This window comes from Moschus berezovskii, chromosome 9 (assembly GCF_049115385.1).
Source record: "Moschus berezovskii isolate FMDL1 chromosome 9, NW_MosBer_1.0, whole genome shotgun sequence".
Classification (NCBI taxonomy): Eukaryota; Metazoa; Chordata; class Mammalia; order Artiodactyla; family Moschidae; genus Moschus; species Moschus berezovskii.
Window position 1 is genome coordinate 17,709,627 of NC_142468.1, and position 18,034 is coordinate 17,727,660.

The 18,034-nt window shown below is 46.9% G+C and overlaps 1 protein-coding gene across 1 annotated transcript; it reads right to left on the minus strand.

Moving 5' to 3' along the window:
* Positions 1-303: 303 nt before the first annotated feature.
* VRTN (vertebrae development associated) lies at positions 304-2,490 on the minus strand. The gene is made up of 2 exons (XM_088840280.1): positions 642-2,490; positions 304-608 (listed from the first exon to the last, which is right to left on the minus strand). The coding sequence occupies exons 1-2, from the start codon at positions 2,488-2,490 to the stop codon at positions 388-390; spliced, it is 2,070 nt and encodes a 689-aa protein (XP_088696406.1). The 3' UTR covers positions 304-387.
* Between the last annotated feature and the right edge of the window lie 15,544 nt (positions 2,491-18,034).

Genomic DNA, 18,034 nt, shown 5'->3' on the forward strand with positions numbered 1-18,034 from the left:
CCCTTTGTCCCTGGGAAAAGCTGAAAGCAGCTGTAGCTAACCAACCTCCCTTCGGGTCCCCACATACACAGAGTTTCCAACACGAGCAAAGGGACCCAGCCAACTCACGTAAATCAAAAGTCTAAAAAAACCAAGACACGATAAAAAAATAAGAATGGTAAGCAACTGAAGAGAACATCCCTGGTCCTGTAGCTGTCTACAGGAGGCCAGATGGCCGGTCTCTGGCTCTCTCTGCCCTGGAGCTGGGAAACAACACAAAGTTACCCTCGGAGTCACAGTAGAAACCGTGGGGGCAAAAGGGATCCTGGCCAAGCCAGGGGGCGACTCAGGCCTCTGACCTTCTCCCAAGTGGTCCTCCTTCCTCCCAGCCCCTTGCACACCTCCCCGTCAGCCGTCCACCAGGGTGAGGCCATCGTAGAGGGCGCGTTTCCACATGTAGTAGGTAGAGCGGGCGGTGAGAGGGAAGAGGGTGCTGAATTCCTTGTAGGAGGGGAAGCTCTTGGACTGGAAGCGCTTCTGCAGGAATAGCTTGGCCTGGGCCTTGAACTTCGTGGTGGCCAGCATGTCCATCACCAGCACCTGGCCATCCCGGCCCCCCGCCACCGCTGCTGTCACCACAGGGTGGCTGGACAGGGACCCACTGGGGGGCCGACCCTGGGCCGTGGGCCCCTCTTGCAGGGCCCCCTCTCTGGAAGGCCCACCCAGGGCCTTCCCTAGATCCTCCCCTGGGGAAGCTGCCATCAGCCGGGTCCCTGCAGGGGGGGCCATGGCAGCTGTCACATTCCTGCCAGCTTCTTTCTCCTCTGCCTCCTTCCTGCTCCCTCTGCCCAAGGTGGGGGCCCGGATCTGGAGCTTGGACAGGCTTCCCGGCCAGCTCCGGGCCAGACTCTTCCAGACCCAAAAGGAGGAAGGCGACAAGCTCGGGTAGCGGAGGCGGAAGCGACAGAAAGGGAGGTGCCCACCAAGCACCTGCTTGCGGGCTGCTCTGCGCAGACGCCTCTGCCAGCGGGACAGCGGCACCCTCAGGGGCAGGAACGCCCGCGGGGCGGGTGGACCCCCACCGGTGGCTTTCGCTGTCCCCTCTCCGACCTCACCACCCTTCCAAGGGAGCAAGGCCTTTTCGCCCACCGGCGCTGGCTGGGGAGGCCCAGACTCCGAGAGGGCCGGCACTGGCTTGAAGCTGGGGTTCCTTCGGAGAGCCTTTCGGCGCCAGTTGTAGTAGGTGGACCGGGAGATGCCCGGGAAGCGGCGTTTGAAGCAGCGGTAGGGTACCAGCGTATTCAGGGCGATGCAGTGCTCCAGGTACAACTTGGCCCGCTGCATGAAGACCATGCCAGGGCTGGACGCGGCTGTCGAGGAGCATCCCAGGCCCTCGGCAACCTGCCGCTCCGGCAGCTTCGCCAGCTCCTCCGCGGGGGCCAGGGCCCGGCAGGCGCCAGAACCCACGAGCTCGTGCTTCCAGGCGTAATAGGTGGAACGGGAGATCTCGGGGAACCTCTGCAGGAACTGCTGCAGCGGCACGACGCCCCCGCGGTGGAAGCTGTCCTGCAGGAAGTGCTTGGCCGAGAAGCGAGCGGCCACCTTCTGCCGGTGCTCCTGGGACTGCCGCCGCCAGCGGTAGAAGGTGCTCTTGGTGACGCTGGAGCGCTCTCCCAGATGCGAGTAGCTGAGGCCGGGCTCGCGGTTGAGCAGCTCCAAGGTCTTGGCGGGCGGGGGCAGCGGGGCCGGGCCGGGGTGGGCGCTCTCGGCCTCCACCTCCTCCAGCCCCACCACGGGCGCGAAGTACTGGTGGCGGAAGAGGTGGCCGCTGAGCGGCTGGCCAGCCCACATGATGTGCAGCGTGGCGGGCGTGTGGTCGCAGCGGCGCGGGCGGATGACACGGTTAAAGTACGGCCGGATCTTGAGGTTGCGCAGCGGGTAGATGGAGTAGATGTTGCGCTGGACCACCGAGGCGAGGGCGTACAAGTGCCACACGTTGGAGAAGCTGCTGGGAAAGCAGGTGGCCTTGACGTCCGCGTCGAAGATGGCCTCGAGCGTGGCGGACGGCAGGCTGGTCATCTCCGGGGACTCCTCGGAGCGCAGGGAGTAGCGCACCGCCTGCAGCATCACCTTGGAGTCGATCATGCCCTGGAGGTAGTAGTGGCGGTGCAGCAGCATCTCCACCACCGTGCGCGCCCGCAGCTCCAGGCTGAGGCCCGCGTCACCCCACAGCAGCAGGCTGGCCGCCTCAAAGAGCAGGCTGCCCTCGCCCTGGCACACCAGCGGCAGCATGTTCCGGGGCGCATCCTCCGGATAGAGGCTCAGAGCCACCGAGTCCACCTCCAGCACCTGGGGGCCGGGGCCTCCCCCACGGCGGGTGGGGAGAGCGAAGGAGGACAGGACCTGCTTGGCCTCCAGAGCGGCACCGACGAGACCCTCCAGGCCCTCTGACTCCACCGCCTCCTGCAGCTCCTGCAGCACGTGCTGCACCAGCTGTTCCCGAGAGGTCATCCTAGCAGGGCAAAGGGGAGAGGGCAGAGGTCAGGACGGGTACCCGGATGACACTCCTGCAAACTCTCCCTCCAGATAATGCCTGTCTACTCCCATTCCGCCATGGAAGAAAATGGCTACGTGTCGCCTGGGGTTTGTTTAATTACCCAGTGGTACAAAGGAAGAGCTCGATCTTGGAGAATGGCTTTGAATCCTGGTTCTGCTATCAGCTTGAGCAAGTCATCAACCTCTCTGTGCTTCTGGTTCCTTTTCTGTTAAAAGGGAGACAATAATAAAACAATGTACCTTATAGATTTGTTGTGTGTTTAAATGAGACGAAGTAAAAACTGGCGATATATGGGTGTGCCTGTGTGTGTGTATATATATATATGTATATATACACATATGCACATATATATATATATTCATCCTCAGAAAAGTGCCTGGCACATAGTAAAGTACTACAAAAGTGCTGCTGCTGCTAAATCACTTCAGTCGTGTCCGACTCTGTGTGACCCCATAGAAGGCAGCCCACCAGGCTCCGCCGTCCCTGGGATTCTCCAGGCAAGAATTCTGGAGTGGGTTGCCATTTCCTTCTCCAACGAAAGTGCTAGGTCTTATATATTAGAGTATTATCTAGTAGTATGGGAATTCTCTGATGGCTCAGCAGGTAAAGAATCCGCCTACAATGCAGAAGACCAGGAGACTTGAGTTCAATCCCTGGATTGAAAAGAGCCCCTGGAGAAGGAAAATGGTAATCCACTCCAGTATTCTTGCCTGAAAAATCCCATGAACAGAGAAGCCTAGTAGGCTATCTATCGTCTATAGGGTCGCAAAAGAGTCATACATGACTGAGCGACTACATTTCTAGTATTATACATATTATCTAGTACAGGTATTAAAGTATAGTCCATGGGCCCTTGGAGTTCCCTGAGATTTTCAGAGGGGCTTCAAGTTAAACTCTTTTCATAATAATACTAAGATAACAACACTAAGATATGATTTTTTCAATTGTGTTGACACTGGAGTAAAAGAGTAGTACCTCAGCATGAATCAGACTAGAAATCACAATGTTCTTCACCACCATGTAGTCACAGTTGGGAAAAAGAAAGCTAGTACCACTCCAAAATGTCCTTGATGCAGCAAAGATTATTTTTAAATCACAAGCCTTAAATACTTGCGGCATTTCTGCTGCACACTGGTGTATAATGAACGAGTGACAGTCGCTTGGGCTGCATGATGAACTAGATGTTTTTTCATAGAATCACATTTTTTAACTTGAAAGAAAACATAAGTGGCATTAGTCGTTTAGACTTGGATATATTTGACAGATGTTTTTTCTCAAAAGTGAATAAGGTGAGCCTGTCACTTCAAGGAAAACTTTATGATCAGTGAAAATTTTTGAGCTTTTATATGAAAATTAGGATTTTGAAAAACCTGTGTCCACTACAGTACACTTGGCAGCTTCCCAATACCTAAAGATTTTTCTGATGGGACCAGTGGAGACACCAACACATGTAACTGTTTAGACTATGGAATGGAATGGCCAGCATTTGAAGATCTGTGTCACTCTGTGAACCCCCTTTCCCAAATAACCAATAGTCTGGCACAGCTAAAAGATCATTTCAAAGTATAAAAGAAAGCAAAGGATTTTAATATAATAGGGTACCAAAGTTCCTGAATATTCAGATTCTGCATTATAACTAAGGTTTGAGGAACTACCACCTGTTAAATTTTGGTGTACCTGTCAAAAAATATCCACTGAAAAAGCTATCAAAATACTCTTTCTAGACAAATTTCCTAAGGTCCAGTGGTTAGGACTTGATGTTTTTCACCTCTGTGGCTTGGGTTCAATCCCTGGTTGGGGAGCTAAGATTCTACATACACTGAAGTTAAAAGACCTTCCCCTGTCCCTCTGTCCATTTGTATCTAGATGAAGTTGGATTTTCTTCATATACTTCTACCAAAATAACGTTATCACTGCAGATTGAATGTAGAGACAGATGAGCATCTACTTATCTTCTGTTAAACCAGACATTACAGAGACATGAAAACCTAAAAGATGCACTTGTTCTCACTAAACTCTTTTTGTTCTAGAAAAGTTATTTTTAATGAAAACTATTATTCATGACCATGTAACAGGTTTGTTCTTTTTAATAAAGAAATGTTTTCTAAATGTCTAAGTTTTAATTTTGAATGTAATGTACGTTGACCACTGTAAGCTATATAAACAAAAGCTCTTCCGGGTCTTCAATGTTTAAGAGCACACAAGGGGCCCAAGACCAAAAAGTTTAGAACTGCTGACCTGAGACAGAGATGGTCTTTTCAAAGAGGTAGCAGCAGCCTAGCCCTTGTGTTGACAGAGATCTGATAAGGAAGGTTTACTATTTGCCATGCACCGTCCCAGTCCTGGCAGTTGAACTTTAAGGTGGGAACTACCATTACCCCCAATTTACAGGTGAAAAAACTGAGACAATCAAAACTAGGCTCATTTGCCCAATTTGCCCCGGCAACCTAAGTGATGCAGCCAATAGTTGAAATCAGATGCTCTTTAGGACCTCTGATTCATCTGCTCCAGCTTAAAATGCCAGTCACCTCTCAGGACAAACTAATCCTCCTAATTACTAGTAGGTTTTCTGTGTTGTTTTGCAAAACAGAGTAATATTCCTTTGTGGACACTTTTTTAAATTAAAAAGGAAACCATTAACCTTTCTCAGATCTCTGTTCTTAAGAGTTTAATAAATTCCTTTAGATTAGCTTTGGGTTTAAAAATTGCGTGTGGGCATACACATTTGCCAGCTCACTGCACACCTAAAAGGAATGTGTCTTGCATTCTTATAAGGGATGTGTTTGAGTGTAAATTATGGTTCAGTAAAGGTGAAAAAGTTTTTAAAGAGCCAAAGGCTTACCACCAGAATTTTACTTGATAACCATAAAAAAGAACGCTTTTTAAAAACTGGTAATGAGAATCAGCTTTGGATAAAAATTTCTTGCCTGTAGATTTTTTTTTTTTAATGTTCTTGTAACAAATCTGATCTAACCGCTCACTGAATTTCTATTTGTACCATATTATTTGACCCTGGAACTGAGCTTTCAATCTGTTGATCTTTTATATACTTTATATTTACTTTTTTAAAAACTTTATTTTTTTGACTCAGGAGATAAACTTCAGCAAGAACACTTCTATATGCGATAAAAAAATTGAGCCCCGAGGAACAAACTGTACACACAGAAGAGCTTTTTCATTCTGGCAGACAACAAAGATGCTGGGGGTTTTGTTTTTCTTGCATGTCACTTGTAAATGCTGCTATACAGATGCATATAAATGAGCTCTCTGCTCTGCTACTTTCCAAACAAAATTATGAAAATAACCACCATTACCTACTGCTTACTATGTGCATTTAGGTAATTCAAGCAAAATATCAACAAAAAAGAGGGGACAATTAAATCGTGTGGGTGATTCTTCCTGCTCTTCCATGTGGGGAACAGGGCACGATGTTACCTACACAGATTACAAGTTTCCAAGGCTTTGCATTGGATGAGCGTTTGGACTTCAGGCTTTACAGAAGTAATTTTATTTATATGCAGTCCTCACTTTCCCTCCACAGGAGCTACAACTCCATCACTCCTGTACCTTCACCAGGATGGCTACTCCTAGTTCACACTTAGAGAAACAGAGGCTTCGGGGTTAAATTAAATAACACTCCCAAGACCACAAGCTATTAAAACTACAAAACCTAAACAATCTGACTCCAGAGTTCCCCTCAAAACCACTGTAATTCCACCAACTAGGGAAATACAGGGCCCGAAATGGTCATTACCTAAAGGATACAGAAACACATGGATTCTTGGGGCTTTCAGACAAATCTGGCCATTTTACAGATAAGGAAACTGAGGCCCGGGAAGGTAAAGTTGACTTGCCTGAACTCCCGCAGCAGGGTCCAGATACCCTCCAGCACGTCCAGATATATCACACTTCTTCCTATGCAAACCCCACCCTCCTCCCTCCCCTGTCCCACCCTACCTACCCGGCCCCAGCCCAGCCCCACCCCGTTCCACCCTAGCTCATTCCTTTCTCTTCCCCAAAGAGGTAAGAGGAGGTGTGAGTAGGGAATACCCTACTTCTTTTTTCCTCTAAAGCGTGCAGACAAAAAGTAGCTCCCCGGAGAGGCGCTGCACCCTCACAACTCAGGTGGGTCTGGACCAGCAGAGAAGGGAGCAGCGGGGAAAGGCAGAGGCCGAAGCGGGAGGCTTAATCATACTTAAGTAGACAATTGGTTGATGGGGTTCAGGTGCACCAGCCTTTGCGGAGATGGCTCCCTGAAAATACAAGGCCAAGCACAGCTGGCGATTACCAGGTGCGTTGGTAGAATAAGGCGCAGAAAGTGAGAGTCAATCCAGGGGCTCTGCCCAGCTGGCCTCCCCTGGCCCCGCCATTATTAGAAGGAATCTGAAAAGGCGTGAAACCAAGGAGGCAAAGTCTCTTCAGCTACACAGGCTTCCCTGGCTTGAGGCTGGAAGGGGAGGAAACAGGACATCCAGAAACATCTAGCCAGCATCTGTGACACCCAAGAAGGGCTCTGGAGCCAAGGAATGGGTGAATGGACACAGGTAGCTTCTGCAGGCGATTCAAAGCCTCACCTTCACCAAGGCCTGCTTTCCTCCCCCACCAACCCTATCTCCTTATTTCAAGCAGACAGGGTCTCAAGCGCAGGTCTGGCCTCTGGCCCTTACATTTTAGAAGGAGTGAGCCAGCGCTCTGGGCAGGGCTAAGGGAGATGCAGACAGTGCTGGCAAGTCTCTGGCATCTAGAACAGACACCTTCCCTGCCAGCCTCTCCCTGGACTTCACACCGGCTCACCAAGCAAGCTCGACAAGCATGAAGGGAGCCACAAAGGCAGGCCTCTGTAAGACTAGCATCTCCCCCGGCCTGGCTCCATGCCTCTCCTGCCTGCCCTTCAGTCCCCCTGCTCATGCTGACCCAGCCTCCCAGGCTACGCCCCTGGCTCAAGCGAGCGCCAGCCATCTTGCTTTCTCCCCCAGTGGCCAGGAGGCCCCTTGGGGCATGACGGGGCCATAGGGAACTGCCCAGTGGCAGGCAAGTCCCACGACTGTGACTTCCCAAGGAACCTCCCACCACCAAAGGCAGCAGGAGTGCCAGAGGGCACCAGGGTGGGCCTCAGGCCTCCCCGTCAACCAGGCCTCAGGAGTTCCTAAGTCCAGGGGCTCTAGGGGATCACGTGTCTGGAAGGGAAGGTGAATGGGCAGTGGTTCCAGCCACCAGGAGGCCCCAGGGTGGCGGGGAGAGGGCTGGCGGGCTGGGGGCATCAAGGGAGGGGCTAAGGCCAGGGGAGGGGAGACAGGCAGGGGAGTGGGGGTGGGGAAGGGCTGGAGGTGGGGGTGGGGAGAAGGAGAACTTGAAACAATGCCTCCCCTCCCCTCTCCACACACACACACACACACACACCCTCACAAACACACATGCACCGCAGCATCTTCAGAGTCACTCTTTGACCCCTTGGGCCCTTTGGTGTCCCAAGGCCACCCCCTCACTCCCCTGGGGCCTCCAAACTGCATGAGGCACCCACTCTTCCTAATTTAGAGGAAACTTCCTAGTTTACTGACCTCGAGGGCGGCCCAGAGCCCAGGGGGCGTCCACTTCTCTCTCCACCTTCCAGCTTGGGACATTTAAGTCACCCTGAGGGCAGCGTCCCCAGCTGAGCACCACGCTCACTCCAGAACTGGTGTCACATCCGTGGTGGACCATTGAGCATGGACTGTCTTCAGCCAACTGGCCGGTGGAGAAGCGGCTTAAGCCACTCCCCCCAGGAAATCGCCCACCCTCAAGGGCTCTGGTCCCAAGATGAAAGAAGTGCAAATTCGGGGGTCACTTCCAATGGTAAAGTGATAGCAGCTATTGTGTCAGCCTCTCTCCCCAGCTGGGGGTGTTAAAGCGCCCTGACCTAGCTCTGAAACAGACCCCGAACTGCCCAGGGAAAACTTGAAAGAAAGTTGAAACATTTCCAAAGAGTTTGGGGGGAGGGGAAGGGAGGAGAAGGTTTAGATAGAAAGACCTAAGGAAAAGAAGAATCTGTGGCCAGGCTAAGAGGGGGAGGGGGTTGCGAGTGAAGCTGAGGCCTTGGGGAAACTGGCCTTGGCTGATTGGTTAGAGAACTTGGGGCTCCCTGAACCCCCAGGATGCATCTCTTCCATGAGGCAGCTCCCCCATCCCTGGCCCCGCGAGATGGGGGAGGCTGGAGAACTCACTGCCCCCACTTTGGTGCAGGCCCCCCTTCCCTTCCAGAAAGGCCTCCATCCCCACCTCGCTCTGAGCATACCCCTGCCTGAGGCTCAACACCTCTCACTCCCAAAATGTGCCTGTGCCAAAGATGCTTCCGTCCAGGGTCAGGGCACCTATCCCAGGATAGGCCTGACTTTCTGAGCCCCGCAGGCAGGTAAGAGCGTGTGGTACCTGGGGCTTCCGTCCCTCCCGGCAGCTCACCTCAGCCCAGAGGCCTCAGATAATCCCAGAGGAGCTAGTCCTATCCGCCCGTCCAGTTCCCCCGCTGGTGGGGGAGGTGAGGGTGGCCAGATTGCAGCCTTTAGTGGTAGCTCCCCCCAGGGGCTTTCCTGCCCGGCCTTAACCCTTTGGAGTGCTGGGGCCAGCAACTTCTCCCAGGCTTCTTCCGTTCCACCCACCTCTCCCTCTTTATCGCCCGCCCCCCACCCTGGCTACCACTGTAAAATGCCCTCCAGGGTCCGTTATGCCCCAGCTCCACTATTAACATTTTCTCCTCTGCCAATCATGAACCCTACACTTATCACCTAAGTCAAACATCCTTTATCAAATGTCCATCCTCAGGAAGGCTGGATGCAGAGGGCCAGGGAAGTGAACTCAGGTCCTGTCCAGGCATCTTAATCACCCCAGCCCCACCCACCATGATGGCAATCGCCTGAGGCTGTGGTTTAACCGCTCCTGGACTTGGATTTGAATGCCAACCCTGCCCCTACACTATAGTAGTTGTTGTTGAGTAGCCCTGTCGCGTCCAAATCTTTTGCCACCCCACGCACGGATTGGGATTTTTCCAGGAAAGAATACTGGAGTAGGTTGCCATTTCCTTTCTCCAGCGGATCTTCCCACATGACTTTAGACAAGTTGTTTTAAACCTCAGAGTGCTGATTCAGTGGTTATTGGGACATAACATTTACCCCCAAAGTTGTTAGGTATACTCAACAAGATAAATGGAAAGCTTTTAAGACTGTGCTTGGCACAAAGCAAGTATTCGAGTTCTCAGCCTCTCCACTGGCTTAACATAAATGCAATATTTTAAAACTTTCAGAGAGCAGTGGTGATTTTGCAGAAGGAGATGGAACTATGAGATACTTTTTCTTTCCACATAGCTTTGTGTTGTTTGACATTTTATAAGGAGTCCGCATTCCTTGCTATTATTTAAAAAGGCAATGAAGATAATTTAAAATTCTCTAAAAGGCTAATAGAATCTTTAAAAGTATTTTTTAAAAAGAAATCATAGTGATTCAAAGGTTTGCTGGTGCTTCCACTACCAAAGTAAGAGTCTTTATATACTAATCGGGAAAATGTAGAATAATTGGGAGAATCTTAAAGTAGTAGGAAGAAAAAATTACCTATAACCTCATTATCTGAAGACAGCTATTGTGAACATCTTGGTACATTTCTTTCTAATCTAGTTTCTTTTCTTAGACCTACACAAATTGAACTCTATCTTTGCAAAAAACCCTAATGGTACAGAACAAAAAAAAACAGAGTAAATTCTCCCTTTTAGTCCATAACACATTCTCCTCACTATGAGAACTAAAAGAACTGCCAGTTCGTTTTCTGTACATTTTCAGTTTTTTCTATTTGTATATTTTTCTAGCCTCTCTGTGCATATTTTTATTCTACATTAAATATTTTAAGCTACTTTTGACTAATATATATTATACATGTACATAATGTATATTATATACATACATAACATCTAAAGAATGATACAGTAATCCCTCCTTACCAACAGTTTTGCTTTTTTTGATTTAAGTTGTGTTGTTCTTAGTCCTCAGACTCTTTGCGACCCTGTGGACTGTAGCCCACCTGGCTCCTCTGTCCATGGGATTCTCCAGGCAAAAATACTGGAGTGGGTCGCCATGCAGTCCTCCAGGGGATCTTCCCAACCCAGGGATTGAACCCAGGTCTCCCGAATTGCAGGTGGATTCTTTACTGTCTGAGCCACCTGAGGCCAACTGCAGTGCAAAAATATTAAATGAGAACTTCCGGAAGCAAACATTCAAGAGGAGCATGATGAAATCGCTCATTGCCCCACCGTTGGTCCCACTCTGTCTCACCCAGGAAGTGAGTGACTCATTCCTCTGATCAGCATATCCACACTGTATACTTTACCCACCTAGTTAATATAGGGAAACAGTTTACAGAGGGTTAGGTCCTCTCCATGGTTTCAGGCATCCACTGCGGATCTTGGAATGGGGTTAAGGGTGGGGGTTGACAGGGGTGGGGGGACTACTGTATCACTGTATATTATTCAAAATGCTTGTAAATATTGATTCAGGAATTTACGGAAGGACTCAAGATTCAAATTGCAGCCTTGTCCTCTATCTACAGTTTCTCTTTCTAGAAGCAGCCAATATCATCATTTCTAGGGTATCATTCCAGAAATATGTATAAAGAAGCAAATCTCTCAGAGAGCACTTTTGTCCTTTCTTTAAAGCAGAAGTGTAGTATGCTAAATACTCTTATGCCCTGGTTTTTCTCTCTTTAATTTTTTACCCAGAGCCACCACTGTTCAATAAAATATAAAGACAGGCACACATTCCTTTTATACTTTCTAGTATAGCCACATTTGAAAAGTTAAAAGGAACAGTGCTGCTGTGTTTAGTCGCTCAGTCTTGTCTGACTCTTTGTGATCCCATGGACTGTAGCCCGCCAGGCTCCTCTGTCCATGGGGATTCTCCAAGCAAGAATACTGGAATGGGTTGTCATTCCCTCCTCCAGGGGATCTTCCCAACCCAGGTCTCCTGCATTGCAGGCGGATTCTTTACCTACTGTCTGAGCCACCAGGGAAGCCCTTAAAAGGAACAAGTGAGGGACTTACCTGGTGGTGCAGTGGTTAAGATCTTGCCTTCCAATGCAGGGGGTATGGGTTTGATCCCTGGTCAAGCTTTCACATGCCATGTAGCTGAAAAACCAAAACCTAAACAGAAGCAACATTGTAACAAATTCAATAAAACCTTTTTTAAAAAGGAATAAGTGAAATTAATTTTAACAATAAATTTTATTTAAAACAGCATATCTGAAATATAATCATTTTGACAGGAAATCAATGTAAAAAATTATTGAGATATGTCATTCATTTTTTTATACCAAGTCTTCCAAATCCAGTGTGCATTTTCCATTTAAAGCATATCTCAATTAGAACTAGATACATGTCATGAGTTCTATAGACTCACGTGGATGTTGGGAAACGTATTAGCACATATCTAGATGTAGCGTGAACTCCATTTTGTAAATAAACATTATATACTATCCAGTCCCCTACTGATGAATCGTAAGATCATTTCCTTCTTTTGCTCTTGCTACAATGGTAACCTTGCACATACATAATTTTGCATATATGTAGGTATAACTGTACCTTCAAAATATACATGGAGAGTAGATAGATTTCACCAAATTTCTCTTCATAGAAGTAGCACCAGCTTATTTCTTCCAAAACAAGAGTATATTCTCCCTCCCCTTAAGCATAGTGTGTTATCACATTTTTTTATCTTTGCCAATCTAATAAGTGAAAAATTAGTCCATCAGTATGGTTTTAATTTACATTTTTTTTATTATGAGTAAAGGAGAACATTTTTCATATATTTAAGAGCCATTTATGTTTCCTTTGCCCATTTTGCTATTTGGTTATAGACCTTTTCTTACTGATTAAAGAGAGTTTTGTATAAAGACGTTCTTAGTCTATGATAGAAATATTTTTTCTGAGTTTGTGGTCCATAATTGGACTTGGCTTAGGGTATTTTTTTAATCCTGAAGAAATCTGTTTATTTTTACATATATTGAATGTGTCTTGTCTTTAATGGATTCTGGATAAGGTACATTTTAATTTACCTTTATTTAAACCATGACGATGAGGTGTCACAAAATTAAGGGTCTGGTCATAAAGTATCCAAACACCAAAAATTCCAGATTCCCAGCAATAATTAAACAAACTCCTCCAAGTAGACATCTTTAGTTAATATGTACCTTGCTTTGAACAAAATTCGGATTTAGAAAACAGATGAGTTCAGGGCAATCCTTCTCTTATAAAGGGACACACAATAGAAAACTTCCTTTACATAATGAGCTGAGATAAGTAATTACCTGTATTTGAATGTACAGCTTTCCAAGGGTTGTATAAGTGGGGGTTCACCTGTATTGGCATCAGCTACAAAAAGCAAGTCCTGTATTGAGTGAAATAATATTGATTGAACACTCACTGTGTAGTGAAAAGCCTGAGCTTTGGGGTATAATGGCCAAGTTGAATTTCTAGCTCTTTGCCTGTATGCCCCTTGAACAAGTCTTTCACATCTTCAAGCCTAATTCCTCACTTAAAGAATGAAAATAATACCACAGAGTTTGCTCTGAAGCTTAAATGAAAAACTGCTTATGAAGTTCTTAGCACAGATCTCATGATAAAATGCTCTGGACATAATGCTGCTTTAGATTTAGCTGTCTTCCCTCCTCATTCTCCTATGGAGATTTAAAGAATTCATCCATCTGCCATTTAATTAATTCAGCCACTCAATGCCTTATTAAGTAATTTACATAGTAGACCATCATTCATTCTATTTACTCACACATTCATTCATGCACTATCATTCATTAGACATGTATTTGAGTCCCTCGTATGGGCCAGGTCCTGGGCTAGCTCTGAGGACACAGTAGTGTCTATGGACCTGACTCAAGAGTTTGAGGGTGGAGATTCAAAAGTTTCTCATTCATCCCACAGGAACAAACACCTGTTTTCACTACCTACTGTGGCTCTGGATCCAACGGCAGCTAGTTTTAGTTCCAAGACTTCCTTTGTTCCTTTCTGTCTTTTCTTCTCCCCCTCCTCTTCCATTCTTCTCTTTTACTCTCTCTTTGCCCAGGACTCTACCCACGTCCCAGGCCCTTACTAGTCCTACCAGAGTCCCTTGGTGATTACCAAGACAGATGACCACTCATGACTCTGGAGTCAGACCAACCTGAGATGAATCTCAGCTCCTCTACTTCCTGCTGCTGCTGCTGCTGCTAAGTCACTTCAGTCGTGTCCGACTCTGTGTGACCCCATAGACGGCAGCCCACCAGGCTCCCCCGTCCCTAGGATTCTCCAGGCAAGAACGCTGGAGTGGGTTGCCATTTCCTTCTCCAATGTGTGAAAGTGAAAAGTGAAAGTGAAGTCGCTCAGTCATGTCCGACCCTTAGCGACCCCACGGACTGCAGCCTACCAGGCTCCTCCATCCATGGGATTTTCTAGGCAGGAGTACTGGAGTGGCTTGCCATTGCCTTCTCTGCCTCTACTTCCTAGTTAGGGACAAATCTGACCCTCAGATTCCCTCCTCTCTAAAACAGAGATAATAACATCAACTTTGTTCAAATGATTGAATTAAACAGTGGTGTCACCCCTTGGCAGCCAAGAAACCTTTACCAACCAGGGAGATATGATGATCAGTCAGTGGAACCTCTACATAGGCATTATTTTCAGTACTGTGTAAGTAAGTGTTAGTCTCTCAGTCATGCCCAACTCTTTGGGACCCCATGGGCTGCAGCTCACCAGGCTCCTCTGTCCATGAAATTTTCCAAGCAAGGATACTGGAGTGGATTGCCATTTCCTTCTCCAGGGGGGTCTTCCCAACCTGGGTCTCCTGCACTGCAGGCAGATTCTTTGTGGACTGAGCTAGACTGTGAAGACACTCAAAAGAGCTAATGTGTCTTCCAGTCAGAAGCCATAGCCCCGGGGGCGGTTCACAGTAAGTGCTTAGTAAGAAGAACTGCTATTAGCTGCTTTTCGCAAGGAAAGCCCTTCACTCCTGGGCACCGGCATTTCTCAGAAACCTGTGCTGTAGGGCGAGTGCTAGCTTATCTGGTTTTATTTGCAACTCCAATCTAGCATTCTTTTTTTTTCCCCTTTTTGGCCTGGCCGGGAGGTTTGAGGGACCTTAGTTCCCCAACCAGGGATCAAACCTGGGCCTTCAGCAGTGAAATAGCAGAGTCCTGAAGCGACTTAGCAGCAGCAGCAGCAACCACTGGGCTCCAAAATCACTGTGGATGCTGATTGCAGCCATGAAATTGAAAGACGCTTACTCCTTGGAAGGAAGGTTATGAGCAACCTAGATAGCATATTAAAAAGCAGAGACATTACTTTGTCAACAAAGGTCTGTCTAGTCAAGGCTATGGTTTTTCCCGTGGTCATGTATGGATATGAGAGTTGGACTGTGAAGAAAGCTGATCGCCAGAGAATTGATGCTTTTGAACTGTGGTGTTGGAGAAGACTCTTGAGAGTCCCTTGGACTGCCAGGAGATCCAACCAGTCCATTCTAAAGAGATCAGTCCTGGGTATTCATTGGAAGGACTGATGCTAAAGCTGAAACTCCAGTTCTTTGGCCACCTCATGCAATGAGTTGACTCACTGGAAAAGACTCTGATGCTGGGAAGGATTAGGGGCGGGAGGAGAAGGGGACGACAGAATGAGATGGCTGGATGGCATCACTGGCTTGATGGTGAGTTTGAGTGAACTCCAGGAGTTGGTGATGGACAGGGAGGCCTGGCGTGCTATGATTCATGGGGTCACAAAGAGTCGGACACGACTGAGCGACTGAACAGAACTGAATTGAACCACTGGATCGCCAGGGAATTCCCCTTTGTGGCTTGAAAGTCATTTAGTTCTGTGGTAAATTTGCATATAGGCTGGATATTAGCATATTTTAAGGAATGGGTAATAACCCAAGGAATTAATGTTAAATTCGTTAGAGATAATAATAGTAAGAAAATGTCCTAAATTTTCAGATATGTATATAAGAATTTAGGGGTGAAATGGTAGGCCTTCAGGTATTTGTGCTTTAACAATCAGAGGAAAAGAAGAAGAAAGCATACCCCCAGCCCACACCATTTACCATTAAAGCACTGATCTTTTACTACCTAATTTAAAAAAAAAAAAAGAGTAAAGCATATATGGCAAAATATCAATAATTATTGAATCAGAGGTTCATTTTACCATACTATAATTGATGTGTTTAGTAAGTTTTATAATAGAAAGGTTGAATATCTATTCTTGACAAAGGAAGTATCACTTTACGGAAGAAAAAGGGAAGGAAACCTACCTGCACGTAGCATTTCCTTTTAGGCAAAGGGCAGGCAGCCCTGTCCTTAGCCAGGAGCAGAGCTTGCCAAGTGTGGGCTAAGTCACTAGATTGACACCTGCTTTATTTACAGGGCTTTTGCTAGGTGCCCTTGAGGAATTTACCTGGACTGGGAAGAAAGTTTATAGATAACCTACCCCTCCTCTACCCCAAAGAAAACAGGCACAGGTACCACACTGGAACAGTTAGGCCTTAGGCAAGGTTTCAAGAGCTTGCAGTCCTCTCCCTGCAAGTTCATTACAATTTTTTTTCTGTCACCTCTGTTTCGTCCATAAAGGGGAGACAAGGCCAAAGGCCAAATCCAAGTTCTCCCAATTATTCTGTTCATAACTCAGGCCTGGTACCCTAGATCTTGGCTAATTTATTCCCAGTTCCCTCCACTCCCCACCACCACACATTAGGTAGCCCCTTTCACTAGTTCCCTTCCAGAGTTTCTTTTTGCCAGTATAAACAAATGCACATATGCATTTCCCAATAGGCTTAAAATTAATAACAAAGCAAGTTGAAGCCAGAGAAAATTGCCCTGTTCCAGGTAAGGAGTGAAGTAAGTCTGGAAGTTGTTAGCATACAGATAGATGAGCTCTAGAGCCCATGGAGAAGAATAAGAAGCGGGGGGAAAGGAGAGAAAGTAAGGGGACTTTAGAGTCAGCGAGAGGAAAAATGCAAAGAGGTGGAAAGAAAAATCCAGAGAGAATATTTTAAGAAGAGAGGAGTAGCCAATTGTGTTACCTGCTCCGAATATGTGAATACATCTGCATGAACCACCCTGGAAAGATAGCCACATTAAAGAGGGAGTGCGGAGTAAAATAAGTGTTCTGATCCTACTTTTACAAAATTGATATGTATATAGACATGTTCAGTGAGTAGAAGGTGGTCTAGAAGACTTTAGAAAGGGCTGACTAATGGGAACCCCGGGTGAGTTTTGTTTGTGGAAAGAAGTGGCTTTTTGACTTAACACACTTCAGCTTTGTTTGCATTTTTTACCACAGAATGTATTCTTGTGGTAAATAAAATTTGTAAAAGGGGAAACTACTGTTTAAAACCATCTATATTCAAATTTTCTGAGGCTGTAGAGAAAGTGATTGAGAGCATTGGCTTCAGAATCTAATAAATGCAAGTTTAATCCCCAGGTGTATCCCATGAACAAATTAACCTCTCTGAACCTCAGTTTCCTCCTCTACAAAATGATTATAATGATAATCACTTCAAAGGACTGTCATAAGTATTAAATGGGGGAAACATGAGTAAAGCATCTAGTACAATGACTGTCATACAGAAAAGGCTCAATTAATATTCAGTTCAGTTCAGTTCAGTCGCTCAGTCATGTCTGACTCTTTGTGACCCCATGAATCACAGCACGCCAGGCCTCCCTGTCCATCACCAACTCCCGGAGTACACTCAAACTCATGTCCATCGAGTCGGTGATGCCATCCAGCCATCTCATTCTCTGTCGTCCCCTTCTCCTCCCGCCCCTAATCCTTCCCAGCATCAGAGTCTTTTCCAGTGAGTCAACTCATTGCATGAGATGGCCAAAGTATTGGAGTTTCAGCTTTAGCATCAGTCCTTCCAATGAACACCCAAGATCGACCTCCTTTAGAATGGACTGGTTGGATCTCCTGGCAGTCCAAGGGACTCTCAAGAGTCTTCTCCAACACCACAGTTCAAAAGCATCAATTCTTCGGCGATCAGCTTTCTTCACAGTCCAACTCTCACATCCATACATGACCACGGGAAAAACCATAGCCTTGACTAAACGGACCTTGGTTGGCAAAGTAATGTCTCTGCTTTTTAATCTAGGTTGGTTGTAACTTTCCTTCCAAGGAGTAAGCGTCTTTCAATTTCATGGCTGCAATCAGCATCCGCAGTGATTTTTGGAGCCCAAAAAAATAAAGTCTGACACTGTTTCCCCATCTATTTCCCATGAAGTGATGGGACCAATTAATATTAGTTATATATAATATATAATAACATGTAATATTAGTTATATACATAGTTGGGCTTCCCTGGTAGTGAGTGTGATTGGGGCTCACCAGGCTCCTCCATCCATGGGATTTTCCAGGCAAGAATAATGGAGTGGCTGGCCATTCCATTCTCCAGAGGATCTTCCTGACCCAGGGATCGAACACAGGTCTCTAGCATTGCAGGCGGATTCTTTACCATT

What these genes read in the sequence shown, in the direction of transcription:
- VRTN (XM_088840280.1), bottom strand. Translation starts at nt 2,490, where the DNA reads ATGACCTCTCGGGAACAGCTGGTGCAGCACGTGCTGCAGGAGCTGCAG. An exon ending in GGCCCAGGGTCGGCCCCCCA is followed by an intron (nt 609 to 641) that starts GTGGGTCCCTGT and finishes CTGTGGTGACAG; the next exon opens with CAGCGGTGGCGGGGGGCCGG.